The following is an 18,135-nucleotide window of genomic DNA, read 5'->3' as shown; positions in this document are numbered from 1 at the left end:
AAATTAATATTCACTCTGTTGACTGGTCCCTCTGACAGCGAGACTACTATACTGAGGCAGTTACCGAGTCCGCTGACGGGTAGACACCCCACCATTGGGTGCGCTCCCCTCTTTCTCTTGGGGTGGGGTGCTCGCGCAGAACTGAGCCGCTCAGTGGGGGTTTGAGTGACCCCACCACCATGTAGTATGTCACCCCAAGAGAAAGAGCGGGTCGCACCCAATGGTGGGGTGTCCACCCGTCAGCTGACTCGGTAACTGCCTCAGTAGCAGTCCCGCTGTCAGAAAGACCAGTCGACAGGGTGAATTTTATTTTCTGAAAATTTAAAATTTTTCAATTTCAGTGAATACCTCCTCGATTTTCATGCTCCCCTGATACTTTTTTGAAAATTTCGAATTTTTCAAATTTCAGTGAATACCTCCTCGTTTTTCATGCTCCCCTGTTACTTTTTTGAAAATTTTTAATTTTTCAATTTCAGTGAATACCTCCTCGATTTTCATGCTCCCCTGATACTTTTCGAAAAATTTTGAATTTTCAACATTCAGTGAATACCTCTTCGATTTTCATGTTCCCCTTATACTTTTTCAGAAATTTCGACTTTTCGAATTTCAGTGAATCCCTCCTCGATTGTCGTGCTCCCCTGATACTTTTTTGAAAATTTTTAATTTTTCAATTTCAGTGAATACCTCCTCGATTTTCATGCTCCGCTGATACTTTTCGAAAAATTTTGAATTTTCGACATTCAGTGAATACCTCTTCGATTTTCATGTTCCCCTTATACTTTTTCAGAAATTTCGACTTTTCGAATTGCAGTGAATCCCTCCTCGATTGTCGTGCTCCCCTGATACTTTTTTGAAAATTTTAAATTTTTTAACTTTAGTGAATGCTTCCTCCATTTCCATTCTCCCCTGATACTTTTTCAAAAATTTCGAATTTTTCAATTTCAGTGAACACCTCCTCGATTTTCATGCTCCCCTGATACTTTTTCAAAAATTTCGAATTTTCAAATTTCAGTGAATACTTCCTCAATTGTTGCTCTCCTGATACTTTTTCAAAAATTTCGAATTTTCAAATATCAGTGAATACTTCCTCAATTGTTGCTCTCCTGATACTTTTTCAAAAATTTCGAATTTTTAAATTTCAGTGAATACCTCCTCGATTTTCATGCTCCCCTGATACTTTTTTGAAAATTTCGAATTTTTCAAATTTCAGTGAATACTTCCTCAATTGTCATGCTCTCCTGATACTTTTTCAAAAATTTCGAATTTTCAAATATCAGTGAATACCTCCTCGATTTTCATGCTCCCCTGATACTTTTTAAACAATTTTTCATTTTTAAATTTCAGTGAATACCAATTTCGTAACACATAAAATAAAATTCACCCAATTGACTAGTCCCTCTGACAGCGGGACTACTACTGAGGCAGTTACCGAGTCGGCTGACGGGACGACACCCCCATTGCGTGTGGCGTCCTCCCTCTCTTGGGGTGCAGTACTACGATGCCGCTGGGGTCACTCAAACCCCCAAAACTAAGCCTCTACTTCAGTCAATCCTCTTCGCTACGAATACTCAAAAGAGAGGTTTACTTTATCGACATGCTTTTCAATTTTAATTGTCTTCAATTTACTACGATATATTTTATCAGGAATCGATTAAATAAAGAATATGCAACAAATCTGGTGTTTTAGGGAAACGGATTTTTTTATATTAACAATAGACTCATCCCAAGTCTTCACAGGAATGAATAAACAATTTTTTACTTAAAACACTGGATCGTATGTCATCTAAGTTCAATTTTGATAATTCATCTACTTGAAGACGATAAAAATGCTGATAAACACAGAAGGGGTGACAATGGGAAGAGAGGAAATGTTTAAGACATTTCATCTATCGTTTCTAAATAATAAACTTGATTTATTAAAGTAAAAGTTTTATCTAGATGAAGGGAGTAGCTTAATCTTAAAAAAGGAGAAATTAATTTTTGAGAGCTGGTGGTAGATTTTTCTATAGGAAGGATGGAAGCGCGCACTGCGCGCCCAATCACGGTTTCATGACGTCAATATTTATCTACTTGAAGATGCTAAAAATATAAATAAAAATAGAAGGCAATACCGGGAAAAATGTATTTTTTTCACATATCTTAACTATATAATTTCCAAAAAGTAGTCTATAATAGTTAACTTTATAATAGTCGAAAATCTGAATAATACATGACTTTATTAATCGTTGATAATTGCAAAATAATTCATTTAAATCGACCTGATCAATATTTGAGCCACCACCGGCTAACTAAACATCCATAATTAAAGAGTTCATCATAAATAGATTACTAATTATTCAATTATAAAATTACATTCCTAAAATTGCTGCTATTGTTTCTTTAGGAAATAAATTATTTATCTACTAATTATATTCCATATTAAAACCGATTTGTGACCATTTGTATACGTGCGGTTTTTTTTTTAATTTTCAGATAATGTGTATGAGAAATGATGATTTTTTCATCCAGCATGATTTTAGCATGCTGTGATTTCAATAGAAATTCAATAGAATTTTTCAGAGGAAGTCAAATCCTCAGAGCAAAATCGAATTGTTTGGGTGAATAATGGGAGTCATGAGACAAATCTAAGGTCTCAAGGCTGTCAATTTCTGATATAAATATCAAATTGGCGTTGATCTCTTGATTTAAGACTCAAAATAAACTGTAAACACAGTATTTATTGAATGACTCGGGCCTTCGGGCTATTCTTCCGATCTCTAAATTCATTGTGAATTCAGACACGATGGAAAGTGAAACAGAATTGAGTTTACGAATGTTTAAGGCGATATTTCTGTAAAGACACTGCTGGTTCGGAATTTTATAGTTTAACGGGTGAAAAGCATTCTAATAAGTGAGTCAATTTTTTCGAATTATTTATTTATTCTCTCCCTCAATTATTCATACAAAATTGTTGCGAAATGATTAACTGCGCTGCGCGCATTTTGTAATGCCAGTTTTTAGAAGATATCTTCGAACTGAAGGAAGATAGTGATATTTTCACCAGAACTTTTTTTATAGCTCTTCTCTTTTTCTACAAAGAATGTTAAACCAAAAATATCGCTATCTTTCGTCCTTTTCGAGATGTTATCAAAAAACTGACTTGGAAAGAATGAAATTGTCCATTTCGCTATTGAATTGATTATTTTATTAATATTTTATTGCCAGAACGACACAATTGACAACAGAATAATGAAAAATGGCCGAAGTTTCACCACCGGGTTTGACTCAGACTAATCAGAGATACTTGAACGAACATACACCTCCAGAGAGAATAAAATCCCTGCCGGTTCCACCTCCAAAATGGAAGAGACATTCTCCAAATGTGACGACGGATGTCGCCGATAAATTGATAAAAACATTCCAAACGATGGATTTGAATGATAGCGTCGATGCCATGATGAATGAGGGTTTGATGAAGAAACAGACTCATGATGTAAACAATGAGAAGAATCAATTATCCTTCGGACTGAACGATTCCTTCTGCCTTGATGATTCACTCTCTATTTCTTCGAATGAATACGCATCCAATTCCTGCGTGAATGATTCATCCGTTTTAAATTCATGTGAAGATGATCCTCCAGACACATCTACTCCTCATCAATCGATCGTATCCAATTCAAAGTAAGAATATTTCCAGAGAAGAAATAAAAAAAAGGGAAGAAATTCTGCAAAAGCTGTCGACTCGATTTTCACACAAGTCAGAATCATTGTTTTGCCATCAATATCTCGGAAACTAGTAGCTCCAGAGGGGAGACTCATAAGATCATTTGTTTAGAGAATTCCCAGGGCTACAAAAAAGTCTAATAACTTTTCTTTGCAAATTCTATAGGCTTAGAGATATTCAGTGAATTTATCGAGAGACCGATTTACGTTTTTCTTAGATTGTCCTTATTTTGGGGAATCTTTGTTGCAAGATCGGGTTTTTTTTGTTATTAATTAATTTTTCTGGTGATTGAAAAGGTACAAGATGCTCCGTCCACCGGATCTAGTGATTGAGGAGGCAAATTTTGAACAGAATCTTCAGGAAGTAGAGGACCTGAATCAGTTAAGTCCTGTGCCCTCTCCGTTCCCTGGGAGCTCCTCCGACGATTCCCTCTTTAGTAATGAGGAAACACCTCAGCCAATAGATTGTGAAACGCCACCGAGTGGATTTTACTTGAAGGAGAACCAGAGAAAGATGGTTCATTTGCTGAAACGCTTTGGGCTCAATCATCTTGCTTTCATCTTCATCGAGCAAGAGGTAAAGACTCTCTCGACTCTCTCAATTTTATTTCGTGAATGAAACGTTGTAGATAAACATTTTATAAGACTTTTTCGAAGATCCGGAAATTACCTACAAAAAATTCTAATAAGATTTTTTCTTAGGACTACTCAAAACGATAATTGCATGTGTAGAGAAAAGAAAAAAGTCTATCGAAATTTTCAATCAAATTTTCTGACTCATCTTTATTAATTATATTATTTATGAAATATTCATTAATTGGGTCTTTCACGGACAGGAATTCCCTGATGAAATAGTGACAATATAAATAGTTATCGGGGCTAGTCATTTATTACAATTATAGTTAAAATTGAATATCGATTAATCTGGAAAACAATGGATTTTAAGTGGAAATACTAGAGAAGCTTTTTTGTTGGAAATTGAATTATCAAGAAAAAACTCCTTTAATGCTTCCATCAAAAATTCATAATTTTCGGGATATGGAGTTGACTTGTGCCAGTCTACACTTTCGTTACTGTTGATTACTCCTAGGTCGACGTGGAGATGTTCCTGACTCTGGACGAGAAAGACCTGAAGGAAATTGGAATAAAAAAGAACACCGATCGTAACATACTCCTCTCAGTTATTTCTGAATGTAATGCGCGTCTGTACGAGCGCAAGAACTAGAATAATCAACAATTATCGTATTGTCTCTTCCTAATTTCTTACTGTACGCATAATTATATAATTAATCCATCGCATACACGAATTGCCCTGATCAATTGCACCATTATCTTATAGAAAATCAACGAATAAAAAAATGAGAATGAAAGATTCAATGGAAATTCTTAATTACACAATCAATTATCAATTTCTCGGGATTTCACGGAAACTTGAAGTTTCATTGATTGTTTCCTGAGTAATAGGACTAAAAATATTGATATGCGTCTTCTGGAAGTTTCGGAAATACTTGGACATCTCAGCTTCACTCAGAAACATTTTTTTCGGTTTCTGAGATTTCGCGATTGATCTGGGAAGCGAGAGGGTCGAGGGGATGACGTTGTGGATCTGTTGGATTCTCTTCAAATTATTAAACTTCAATTTTCTATCATCTTTGCCCCTAATGCTGGAGATGGGGGACATCTGGGTTGATGCGTCCCTCTTCAGGGATCCCCCAGAGAGACTAAGACGAGCGGAATTCTCCAGGTTCTGGGAGACGTCCACAGGTGCTGGAGTTGTAGAGGTGTCGATCAACAAAGACTTCTGGAAGTTCGTGGGATTCGCCTGGGACTTGTTGATGGGCTCGAGTGGCTCATCGAGGAGTTTCGGCATCGAGCACCCGAGATCCTGCAGATATCTTCGATTTATTTGCTCTGGACCATCTGCTGCACGCTGGGACATCTCTCGTCTGATGCAGATGTCTGGGTAGATAAAGTACTCGATGGTTGCACAAGGAATTGGAAAGTATACCTCGTAGTACAGCATCTCCTCGTCCGTTTTTGGAAGACGGTAGCCGTACTGCAAGCATTTTTAATTTATCACTTCAATCTCATTGTTCGTAAATGTCTAGTTTACGCCCAACAGAGTATTCTGGATGTTGGATATTTATTTGGATGGGTTTCCGTCACCTGATTAAGGATCCAGACATCAGTACTGCAAGAATACGAATTACTTTTCCAGCCGAGAAATTATTATTAAGGCCCGGATGGACTGTCTGGAAAAGATAATTTACTCCAAAATTGGGACGTCTAATTACTCCGTCAATTAATCGTTTTTTTTTCAATAATTGTTAGTTAGCGTCCTAGCGGTTGTCAACAGCTAGGCCGCTAGCTAAAAATTATCGGAAAAAACGATTAATTGACGGAGTAATTAGAAGTCCCAATTTTGGAGTAAATTATCTTTTCCAGGCAGTCCATCCGGGCCTTAAATAATTATTGTTTTTGGACTTGAACCACACATTTATCCCATTCCTTAAAAAAATTTTGCTATAACGAAAAGTATCACCGTTTTTACCGCATATATATAGTTTTATATATTTATTCATTGTTCAGTAGAAAAATTTGCTTCAATATTGTGGTACATATTATTATCGTTTTTAAACCATATATATGTAAAACATCAATGGAACGATGTATATTTAAAGATATATAGAACTGGACTTTCAAAATTCTGTTGATTTTTTAGCGAAATTAAATCAGAATTTCATTAGCCCTTGAATATTATTTACCATATTCTTCCAGTGCCTCCGAATTTCGCTGTAATTTTGGAAAGTACAGGTGGGTGGAATCTTCTTCATGATTCTCTTCAGAATTGCCTTCCGCATACTGTAATTTAATTACTATGCTGTTAAAAATGGATTGAGATTTCAATCACAAAGTCATCTGAATTTTTTATTATATGAGTTTCAATTCTATTTATTTCATTAATTACGTTCATTAAAATTTACATTTAGCGTGAGAATCCAAGAAATTTGGGCTCTTTTTTATGGTGAGTGATATTTGATTTTTCGATGAAAGCTTAAATTTTCATGCTCATCATGAATATTGAACATTAAATACAATCAAATTCTCACTGGATTCAAAAATCGAATCATCAACATTTTCACGATTTTTCAGGTCCAGTTACCAGAATATTCAAGAAATAAAAAGATCCCTCAATAAACAATTATACAGAAATTTTATGTAACTTTGCAGTTATTTATTAAGAATTTCAAATTTTCTTATCTGAAACTTTAAGTGTAATTTTCGAACAGTGCACTTGATTTATTATTACTTTCTCCTGATTTTTACCTGGGGATTACGATGACTCTGTGAGTGGCGAAGAGAGTGACATCGAGGACCCCCTCTGGATCCTGCAGGAAGTGACCAACAACCATCGAAGAAATCGCCAAGTTCTCCAACTTCATTGGAGGCAGTTTAGCAGCGACAGGAGTCAGGCTCATCCTGATTTCGTCTTTTAAGGCTGTTTCCTTCGATATCAAGCTGATTCTGCTGCAAATGGCGGGGTTAAACTCCGAGTTGCTGAGGAAATTGTGGCCCTCCATGTAAACATCAGCAACCCTATTCCATTTTGGGGATAAGTAGAACTCAAAAGTGTATTTTAAACAGTCGACGTAAGCTCGAGGGGTCACAGCTTGTGGAACTGAATGCTGAAATGTTATTGAAGAACATGATCTATTGGACTGATTGAATCGTTAACTTGTGAAGGCTGAATTAATTAATACTTTTAGATTGACTCTCATTAGATTCCTCTGCAGAACTCCAGTCTTGTAGAAATCCCTGGTTGTAATCACATAAAACGCACCCTTCGACTGGTGAATTGGACTTGCAATTACTGTTGATGGCATCATGTTTATGATGTACCTAAAAGCAAAAGATTTTCATTGCAAAGGGTTGAATGTTTTTTTTTCCTTCTTTATATTGCTCCACTATTTACGGTCCATTATTTATTTCGAAGTGATTTCTTTCGACACCATCGATTTGACATTGAACCTGATAATAATTAAATGATTTTTCACAAGACATTTGTAATTTCAGATAGTCATCCTGTGATTCGAGAAAGAAATTTTACAGTCTAAATTGATTGTGCCAGGTAAATCAAAGGTGAATCATTTCCTGATTACTCGGTAATTAATAGAAAAAAATGATTACCTGCATTTGAGAGTCTTCCAATGGAAATATGATTTAGCACTGGAGTCCCGGATCTCATCAGGATCAACAGTGCAGACAGTGCAGCAGAGGGATGATCTGGGAGGTATTGTAATGTAATAATCACACGACTCCATCATAAAAAATAACTCGTTCCAATATTTTTCAATTAACTTCCTCCCCCACAAAATTCATGAAAGCTCCCTGTTCCCAAAAACTCAAAGCCAACCGACTAGATTTACAATGCACGTCCTCTAATTGTCTAACAATTATCTCTTAGCGCCATTTGCAATTTCCAAAATCTCGCAGATTTGCTAATTATTTCTCCCCTCCCCTCTGAATTCCCCCAAAAAACAGAATTCCCACGATTTCTTTCAACTGATAAATCCGAAAAAATTCATAAAACCTTATAAGCAGTAGATAAAAACAAATTCTCAATAAAATTCTCCCTCAGTCTTAAAAACTCGCCCTCAACGAGTCAACAAGTCTTTGTTCTCAATTTTTCCATAAAAAAAATAAATAAAAAATTCCACAGTTTTTCTTAATAAATAATTTTAAAACGGGAAATAAATAACAAGAAAGCTTGAGAGCACCAAATCCAGAACAAATTCAATAAATTTTATCCTCAGACCCAACAGTTTTCGCTCAACAACTCCTTTGTTGTTGAAAACTTAAAAAAGGAAAGACAAAGACAAAAAAAGAAGCTCAAAGAAATTCAATTTCCCATGCGCCTCTTCGCGCCGTTGTTGGACGCATGCGCAGCCAGCATATGTCAACATAACCGTCGATGGAATTTTTTTTTATCGAATTTTATCGTCTCCCTGTCCTCGTCACGGGAGGACTACGTGGAATTGAAAAATGACAAATGCGGGAACACTGATAAATCCAGAAATCATCGTAAATCATGATAATAATCGAGTCATCCACTGATTTTCCTCGATCATAAGTGAGAGATTTCCCTGTGGAATAATTTGCTCTGACGTTTGTTCTGGGATTCAGAATGTCTCTGGAGGAGAACGAAAACACTTGGTGAGTCTCACTCCTATTTTTCATTTTTCCTATTCGATATTTTCCCATAAAAGTTCATTGAATATTAATAGCCAATTGTCAATTATTTGTCAATGCTCGCGAAGTCGATTTTCAGGATTTCTGAAGGTTATAAAGATTAAACGGCTAATCAGATGATCTGACTTTGTTTATTCAGTGACTTGTCGCTGATTCATATTGACATACATTTTTTTTGTCTGAATTTTGAGAATTCTTTGGAATTGCGAATGTGATTCCGTGGGAGACTGGGGGGAACGGGAAAGCATTGAACTTCTGGGTGGGGGAGAAGGATTTCCATCGGTGATGGTTTTGCTCCATATTTCAGGATTCGATGAGAATTGATTTTTTTTTATGCTTGATTGACTTTCTGGCGGCAGGCGGTTGTGGTTTGAATATGCAAGGGGTTCCCGCCCTTTTCGATGGGATTTTATAATAAAAATAGTGAATTATTCTATTCTATTTGAAAAATGGTTTTTTTTAATAATAATTTCTCTTTTTTTCCCTCGAAATTCTGATTAATTTCTATTAGAACTTCTTCAAAATTTTAGTGAATATTTGATGGGGAAAAATGACTTCAGATTTTTCGATTTAAATATTTTCTTAGGAGTTCTTCATAATCAAAAGAGAAAATCTAGAGTTTTTGCCTTCGAATATTGGATAATAATCCACAGGATCAATGGGATTTTAACAGCAACTTGAGCGTCACGTTTAATTTTTCCACACGAGCCACAAACGAAAAACTTTGAAATCCCTTGAGCTAATAATTATGAATTTCCATTAACACCTCAACTCGACGCTAATGGCTTCCTAATCTCTAATTAACATACAAGTGTCTCCGTCCATATCTTACGAATTATTTTGGCCCTCGATCTGATAAATACAAGCATTTCGGTGCCTCTCCGGAATTTGATATGGACTTACCATAATAAAATTTGAAAAACAGAAAAATATCCCCAACCAAACGATTTTTCGTGAATAATATAGGATTGACAGAAAAAGCAAAAGAAATGTTTGAGTAGAATTCTTATAAATTTTGTATTCAATTGAATCTCAATAATCTAAAACTAGAAATATTTGAAATTACCTAACAATTTAAACGACTACAACCGCCAAAATGAAAAGCTAGACCTCATAAATAAATAACAATGCATTTATCCAGGGTTTTAGAGTTGGAGGCAGCACTATTAGATACAGAGGTACCCTCAGCCTCAGATATCTACGCAATATGCAAGGGTCAGCCAGTGCCGGGGAACCTGCGACCTGATGTGTGGCAGGCATGCCTGGACGTCACCGACAGAGGCAATCAGCTGATCCACTTCAATGAGGTATTTGACCTTGCTGAGCAGAATACCATCAGAGAGGACTGCCAACAGCTGGTTGGAAAGCTTGGAAACGATGACGAGGACAAGGTATCAGTCGTCTCGGACCTAGAGTCAATCCTGACATTCTACTGCAAGAGCAGAGGGAAAACCTATGAGAGAGGGAATGGCTGGCTGGAGCTGCTGGGTCCACTGGTGGCTCTCAAGCTGCCTCGTTCAGCCACGTACAACTTATTTGAGGCCATAAGAGACGTCTACATACCCCGAGGCGAGACAAGCAGCGCAGTTCTGAGACTTCTCCTGCTTTACCATGAGCCAGAATTGTGCTCTTTCCTGGACACCAAGAGAGTTTCACCGGATCAATACACGAAAGGTTGGGTTAACACACTATTCGCTGGTATCTGCTCACTACCTGCTGTTTGCACAATGTGGGACCTCTACTTCATGCAGGCTGATCCATTTTTCATGATGTTTTTGTCCCTGATAATGGTGATAAATGCTAGAGAGCAAATTCTCAGTATGAAGGACGAGGACAAGCAGAGCATTGTGGAGACCCTCTCGGCCATGCCATGTGCCCTAGAAGCTGAGGATGTCACGGATTTCTGCTCCCTCGCCCAGTACTATGCCATGAAAACCCCCAATTCGTTTAAGCAGGACTTGTACTCCATAATGTTTGGTGAGGGAGGTGATGAGAAATTCATTTCCCATGCTCTGTGTCTCCCTGTGTCAGCACAGGAGCTCGTTGAAAACTCGGTGGAGGCTACGATGTCATCTGGAGGATCTGTGGAATCTGTCAGGTTTTTTCTGGTGGACTGCAGACCTGCTGAGCAATACAATGCTGGACATCTGCCCACTGCTTTTCATCTGGACTGCAATCTCATGCTGCAGGAGCCAGCGGCCTTTGCCACTGCTGTTCAGGGGCTTCTTCAGGCACAGAGACAGGCCCTTGCGGTTGGATCCAGTGCTGGAGGGGAACATCTTTGCTTTCTGGGAAGTGGCAGGCAAGAGGAGGACAGGTATACTCACATGGTTGTCGCTTCTTTCCTCCAAAAGCATACGCAGTATGTCAGCATGGTTGCTAATGGCTATCAAGGTAATTAATTATATTTGTTGTAATCACGTGGTGAATGTAGAACGAATGCATTGATATTTTTTATTTTCTAGCAATTCACGAATATTTTGGGGATGAGGTTGTGTCGAATCTGGTGGACCACAACTCCCAACATTGCTTAGTGTGCAATGCAAATCTGTCAGAGGCTAATTCTAATGACGCCAGTCCTGTCAAGGTCAAGAATAATAATTCAGATTTATTTGGAAAAATTGGACTGGCAATGAAGCTGAAGAGCCGAGAGGTCAAGGGAAAGCTCTTTGATTATATCGTCAATACTTCAGCGAGTGAAACGACGACTGAGAAGAAACCCCCAGAGCCCAGGAGGTCCAGGCACACTGCACCAGTATTCAGTATAGACGATGATCACGATCCTGATGTTGTCATGAGCACTCCGGAGAGTGAGGAGCCTGTCGAGGTTGTTTCCATCCAGCAGTGGCTAAAGGATCCCCAGCTGCTACATTCCTTCAAGTGCCAGGAGGTCAAGGTTAATGGATATGTTTATGACAGGTAATTATTTTATTAAAAATTATAATTTTTTACCATATAATCTAGAAGTAAATCAAAAAATCTAGTGAATTCGCTAGACAATTCGTTAACCTCAATAATATTTTATGAATGTCATTTTTTTAGATATTCATATTAATTCTTAAATTTGCTTTTCTGTTTTATTTATGAAGGAAATCGAGTTTAGTAACTAACTCGGAGAAATTCCTGCCAAAAATACAAAGTTCAAAGAATTCTATGTGAAATTTGATTCCATAAATTAATGAAAATAATAATAGTAATAATAACAATAATGGATAATAAATCAATAAGAAATCAACAGTAAATTTGAAAAAATTGAAAGCTGAATTATCCAATGCATACGGCTCTGCATTTAATCTATATAAATGTACCTTCCTGGCATAATTGTTAAAAAAAATTTCTAGCCATCTTCTGGTAACCGACAGTCATCTAATAGTTCTTCGAGAGATCCCAGGGCGTCGAGACGCTGCCCATGTGATTGTGAAACGTCCCCTCTCTACAATCGTCAAAATAACGTCCCGCAAGCGTCACCCAGACTTGATTACATTCAAGTACGGTAGTGCAACCCAGTACAACGAGAATCCAGTAATCACTGACATGGACAGATTTCTTATTCCAAATGCCAGTGAAGCAACTAAAATGATATCTCAGCAAATTCTTAAACAATTGCAAAGTTCTGACTAAAGTGAGTGGTTTGACAATTGATTTTTTTGATTTAAATCGTAACTAAAAATTTTTTTGAATTGTTTACACCGGGTACTTACACTTTTCGATTCACGAGGATTCTGAAAGAATTTTTTCAATAAACGGAGTGAAGTATTATACGTCCATTTATTGCAATCAAGTGCCATTAACTAATAAATCAAAGTGATTTTGGGACGTACTGGATTTTCATTTCGATCACTTGGTCTGTGGATAGGTAGGAGGATACAGTTTATTTCACTTTTTGCAATTAAAACTAAATGAAAAATCGAGCAATTCTCGACTTCAAAAGTTCATTAACTCCACGCCTAAAAAATAATTATCGAATCAATAATCACCTCTGAAAGTATAAAAACCACATTGTACTCTTATTTTTTCACTTTTGTGCTTCCAACCCCCAAATTTACCAAATTATTGACAAGAGAACGATGAAAATGCTCGGAGATTTCGATAGTCTAGGTCCTCTCCTAGACTCTAGGAGAGGCTTGATGGTAGATTCCTGGAGAATATGAGGGACAATGCTAATCATTAATTAGGGGAAGAGGTACATAAAGACGTAGTTGAGGCGATCGCCCCTTGTTTGCTATTGATAAATTTTATATTCAAGTCACAGTGTAAGATATACTAAAGTAATTATTTATAAAACCACGAGAAATCATTGTTATCTTTGGATTCTCATTAATGAGATACAGCGACTAATGAGGAAAGGCATACTGTTACAATTAACCCCTCAAGAAGATTCATTTTATGAGGAATTGACTCCACACTAATAAAAGTAAGTAATGAAAAAAAAGGGCAATTGCAGAATAAAATGTGAATCAAATTCGACTGCTGAAGAATTAGTTAATTGATGTGTTTTCTTTTCTTTTCATGATTGATTATGACTGAATAGACATTGAATATAAAGTGAATCTTCTTCAATCCTTGACTATGTATATAACGAAATAAAAAAATTATATAACTGTATAATAGTAGATGAATTATAGCCTAATATAAATAAAAGAGAGCATATTGAAGCGGATGTAGATAACACTCGAAATATTTCCAGGAAGTGATTATTTCCTTACTCTTCCACTCTTTTTACCCTTTTATTCAGCAGAAATTCATATATTTCACAAATTCATGAATCTGGTTTTGGTGATCTGTTTTTCTCGTTTGTTTTTTCGTCCAGAGGGATGTGAATAGAAATTATATCGTATTCTCAGTAAATTGTCCATTATCAGGGAATAATTGTACTATCATTTCTTATCTTACAGCTGGGCGTGACATTCCACTGCTACAGTCTTTTTTATTTCAAAATTTTCACAATGGGAGGTATGAATTAATAAAATGCAGGATAAAAATTGTAAACAATTCTGTTTTCTCTTTATTCTTGCAGTATTCCTCAATCACTTCATTTGTTACTTGAAATTAATTAAGTGAAGTTGTTCGTGAATTATTGAAATATGTCAATTATTGGAAAAACTAAATATTCATGCCATAAGCAATAACGGAATAATCGATAGAGGAATAAATCAATAGTCTACGGAAAGGAACATCTGAAGTGAATTTTAATTTTCGATAACCGAATAGCCGGATATCCGTGCATGATGGAGGAATCTTATAAGGGTCTTTTTTATAAAAAATTTCACCGGCTACAAAAAAGGTTCAGCAACAATTTCGGTAATTATTTAGTAGATTTACACCAGTCCTTTAGTTCTCACACAGTTCGAGATTTTTCCACGAATTTCTATTTTGTCTATCCTACCTTCATTTACCTTCGTGTATGTGTATAGATTTAAATGGAGCAGTTAAATACCCTAACTTCGCCGCTCTTTGCGTCATCCAGAACCAACAACTTGCACGTGGCGGTGTATCTGGCCTTATGATAACACATGCTGATACACTCAGAGACAATAGACCACACAAATATGAGTGAATGTATGCCCGGGAAAAGCATGCGACTGACAGAGAGCTGCTCTATCCTCAAACTCTACATTTGCTCAGCCGTCCCTCAACGGCAATTGATAATCAGAAATTAATATAACATTTTTGTGAGAATTGAGAACTGAGCGACGGCACCAATCAGTCTCAAATCTCTGCCCGTGTCGACACTCTATTAGTGAGGTGGGTGATATCTCTTGATGATTGAAAGGAATTCGCTCCTCGTATTATGAAAGTCGCTGCTCCGTTTAAATAACTAGTCACATAGATAACCATGATAGTGGTCTTCTCGGGCGCTGAAGAATCTGCACCACTATCCCAGAGTTCGCACAAATATCCTATAAATCCGCAAAACACATTTAGATAATGGCTGATCATAAACGCGAGTTTCGCGGTCAATGCGACGTGGGCTGGGGCGAATAATCCCTGGCTTGAATCTACTAAATAGTTACCAGTATTTCTTTTCGTTCCTTCAGCTTCCCAGATATCTTCAAAGACCGATTTCAACGTGGAGTGACTTTGCACAGGCGTAACTAAAATAACTCCGGAGTTTTCTCGTGAATATCTGAAAATCTAGCAGATACAGTGAAAAACTCCTGGGGACTTTTTTGTCGGAAATCTAAAAGACTACAAAAAAGGTCATACAACATTTTTTACTATCTCCATTAGTTTTGAAGATATTTGGGCAGAATGGAGAGTTAATCTTGAATTCACGTTAGAGTAGATAGTGAAAAATGGTAAACGTCTTGAAACTTTCGAAATATTTTTTAAATTGATAAATTATTAATGCACGGATAATCGCGTGTCGAGTATCAAGTTTGTGACATAATTTCCAATTACCTATTCCAGTTGACCATGAGGTCTATTTCCAATAATTTGTAGGGCCGATTTGTATTCGTGTACCTGCACATGCGCACTAGCTCTCAATGATTATTTACAACTGGTGACAGTCCGGTGTTCAGTGCCCTGCAAAATTCATTGAGTTTTCCGGGTATCAGAAGATTCATTAATTATTTTCCATTTGGAAGAGACTCTGGATTTTCTCTGATAAATGTCGTATGACTGGAGAAAATGGGAAACGTCAGCTGGGGAGAATTATTCCCAGGGCGATGGAGTGCGGTTATATTCATATCCTACATGGGCCTCTTCATAAATCAAGGTAAACAAAAAATTATGCACCTAATGAATAAGTTTTCACTAATAACTTAGTAGAAAAACATTAAACTCCCCATTCAGTTTTTGCTCATTAACTGTAACAGAAATTAAACATTAAAAAAAATAGTGATTATCTGCATTGTCTTTATTATTCTCGCGCCATTAGTTGTTTTATTACTTGTCGGAGATAATTATTACTATAATTTATATTGTTTTTTAATTATTTAAGTGGTAATAAAGTTGTTTACTGCAGGAATATTTGTAACATTGTCGCAGAGCAAAGGAGATTACAAATACAATATTGTGACTGTCGTGCTGATGACTGAAGTGCTCAAATTGATAGTATCTATGATATTATATTGCTGGAAGTGAGTATTGCTTGTAATTACTTCTAAACTCGTGGAGTAATGAAACTGCGAGGAACTATTACGTAAGACAAACATCAATAAAAAGCCCTGAGCTTTCTCTGTAGGAATTTTAAATCGACACTTATTTGCAGAGTATTATTTACAAACGTTGACTTTTTAATTTGTGTCATAAATAAATCATTCTGATTTTTTCTGTGAAAATTCTCTCTAATAGTTTTTTAGTTATGACGAATAAAAAAAATATAAATTCTAAAACTCCCAAAATGTAGGATTGATTTTCAGAGAAAACTCAAAATCATATTTTATTGTATGTTATGGGGAATTTCCTAGAGAAAGTGTCAGGTTTTTTCATTAATTTCTGCTCGTTTAAATTTGTCCTATTTTCTAGGCAGTTCATCTTTGTAAAAATAATTATCGAGACATTTCTCCTGTTGGAGGTGAATTGGATAAGATATTTTTTTAAATCATGTTTTTGTGGTTTCAGTAATGATATCTCGTCTCTCTTCCTCGAAATAATCAAACACAGGCAGGTGTTTATGCTGTACATGGTCCCATCATTCCTCTACTGTCTCTACAATAACCTAGCGTTTATAAATCTAGCTGCGTTTGATCCCACGACATACTACCTCCTCCTGCAGTTCAGGGTAGTAATAACTGGAATTATTTTCCAGGTAATTGTTAATCCACTTAAATTCTCCAATCATTCAGATGCCTCTTTAGCAAACAAACCAATAATTGAAAATATAAATACAAAACAAAACTGAGGTAATTAATCGATTATCATCATTAAATTCTATTGTTTATAAATATTAATGAGCCTCAATCATTTTTTTACCACCATATTCATATGGATTTGCTGATTCTTTTGCTCATTTTTTAAAGAGAGATTATCTTTGGGTTTCAGGTAGTTTTTAAAAAACAGCTGTCGAATAAACAATGGTTATCATTAATAATCTTGACTCTGGGCTGCATGATGAAGCAAGTGAATTTCAGCTCTGGAAATACAGCGGTATCAAATTTTCATGTTAACATCAACGCGCTTTTCATATTCATCCAGGTGAGTTTCATGTTGAGTGAGCAAAAGAAAAAAGAATTTCGAAATTATAATCACTCTACTCATTCTACTTTAGTTTCAAAGTATCGATATGATCACCATTTCCATCCCTTAGAATTGACCTCAAATTAAAGAAACTTAAATTTAAAAATGATAATCATTCATGAATCACAGATGTCATGCTTTTCATGTTTACCTAAATTTGAAATTTGGTTCAATTTTTTATAATTCAAATAATCCGAATTGTAAAAAAAAAGTTTAGTATTCATGTTTTTTCATTAACATTAAACTGATTAGATTAAATTACACGTAAAGTAGCTACCAACTGTTTATTTCAATTCCGGCGATTTTGTGAATAAAATCCTTTATTTATCTTTTAGACAATCTGCTCTTGCCTAGCTGGTGTCTACAACGAGTACCTTCTGAAAGGCCAAGGCGCCAACATCAACATCTACGTGCAGAACGTCTTCATGTACATCGATAGCATAATCTGTAATATCCTCGTGTTAATTCTCCAAGGAGATCTCCTCGGGGCATTCGAGAACGTTGGCCCCAGTATTCTCTTTGACCCCAAAGTCCTAGTTATAATAGCCAACAACGCAGCAGTAGGAATAATCACGAGCTTCTTCCTGAAGAACTTGAACTCAATCCTCAAGACTTTTGCCAGTGCCTTGGAGCTCGTATTTACAGCTGTCTTGTGCTGGTTGCTCTTTGGCATTCCCATTTATTTGAATACTGGGCTGGCTATTGGAATGGTCAGTTATGCGGTTATTCTCTACGCTCAGAATCCCGTCCAGAACTCCCCCAAGTCAGTCACGAGTGAGGAAGAGGGCGAGAGGGCAGAGCCACTCATATCGAAGAAGAGCATTGAGATTGTTTAATTATTATTTTCTTTCTGGTTAAGCCTGAGAGAATTGCGTGAATTTTTTTTCACTTTAGTGAAGACACTAATACTAAAAAAATTCCATAGAAAAAATAGATACTAGAAAATTGCATTGGATATTTCTATTGGAACCCTTAGAATATTCCATAAGAAATATTTTG

The 18,135-nt window shown here is 36.3% G+C and overlaps 4 protein-coding genes across 6 annotated transcripts; 3 read left to right on the top strand and 1 right to left on the bottom strand.

The window, feature by feature from the left end:
* The first annotated feature begins 2,732 nt into the window (after nucleotides 1-2,732).
* LOC105274291 (uncharacterized) lies at nucleotides 2,733-5,067 on the top strand. Its single transcript, XM_011317240.1, has 4 exons — nucleotides 2,733-2,890; nucleotides 3,205-3,660; nucleotides 4,000-4,279; nucleotides 4,793-5,067. The coding sequence occupies exons 2-4, from the start codon at nucleotides 3,236-3,238 to the stop codon at nucleotides 4,925-4,927; spliced, it is 840 nt and encodes a 279-aa protein (XP_011315542.1). The 5' UTR covers nucleotides 2,733-2,890; nucleotides 3,205-3,235; the 3' UTR covers nucleotides 4,928-5,067.
* A 3,597-nt stretch (nucleotides 5,068-8,664) lies between these two features.
* On the top strand, nucleotides 8,665-15,484 carry TBC1D23 (TBC1 domain family member 23). 3 transcript variants are annotated; one of them, XR_892986.1, is made up of 6 exons: nucleotides 8,665-8,916; nucleotides 10,094-11,346; nucleotides 11,418-11,871; nucleotides 12,294-12,574; nucleotides 13,848-13,905; nucleotides 15,397-15,471. XR_892986.1 is itself a non-coding variant. In XM_011317237.1 (5 exons), exons 1-4 carry the CDS (start codon nucleotides 8,888-8,890, stop codon nucleotides 12,571-12,573), a joined length of 2,016 nt encoding a protein of 671 aa, XP_011315539.1. In that variant the 5' UTR covers nucleotides 8,665-8,887; the 3' UTR covers nucleotide 12,574; nucleotides 15,397-15,484. The 3 variants fall into 3 exon arrangements, 2 of the variants coding, with proteins under 2 accessions (XP_011315539.1, XP_011315538.1); XM_011317237.1 differs by lacking the exon at nucleotides 13,848-13,905 and having other exon boundaries at nucleotides 15,397-15,484; XM_011317236.1 differs by lacking the exons at nucleotides 13,848-13,905; nucleotides 15,397-15,471 and having other exon boundaries at nucleotides 12,294-12,922.
* On the bottom strand, nucleotides 14,662-15,428 carry LOC105262713 (uncharacterized). Its single transcript, XM_011298434.1, has 3 exons — nucleotides 15,355-15,428; nucleotides 14,967-15,079; nucleotides 14,662-14,852 (listed from the first exon to the last, which is right to left on the bottom strand). The coding sequence occupies exons 1-3, from the start codon at nucleotides 15,423-15,425 to the stop codon at nucleotides 14,662-14,664; spliced, it is 375 nt and encodes a 124-aa protein (XP_011296736.1). The 5' UTR covers nucleotides 15,426-15,428.
* Nucleotides 15,485-15,568: 84 nt separating the features above from the next.
* Nucleotides 15,569-18,106, top strand: LOC105274290 (CMP-sialic acid transporter 1-like). The gene is made up of 5 exons (XM_011317238.1): nucleotides 15,569-15,673; nucleotides 15,923-16,037; nucleotides 16,522-16,708; nucleotides 16,942-17,094; nucleotides 17,472-18,106. Exons 1-5 carry the CDS (start codon nucleotides 15,586-15,588, stop codon nucleotides 17,970-17,972), a joined length of 1,044 nt encoding a protein of 347 aa, XP_011315540.1. The 5' UTR covers nucleotides 15,569-15,585; the 3' UTR covers nucleotides 17,973-18,106.
* Nucleotides 18,107-18,135: the final 29 nt, after the last annotated feature.

The sequence above is a fragment of the Fopius arisanus genome, unplaced genomic scaffold, assembly GCF_000806365.1.
Source record: "Fopius arisanus strain USDA-PBARC FA_bdor unplaced genomic scaffold, ASM80636v1 scaffold00010, whole genome shotgun sequence".
Classification (NCBI taxonomy): domain Eukaryota; kingdom Metazoa; phylum Arthropoda; class Insecta; order Hymenoptera; family Braconidae; genus Fopius; species Fopius arisanus.
Note: the sequence above shows the minus strand (reverse complement) of the source record. Positions and strands in the feature narration are given on the sequence as shown.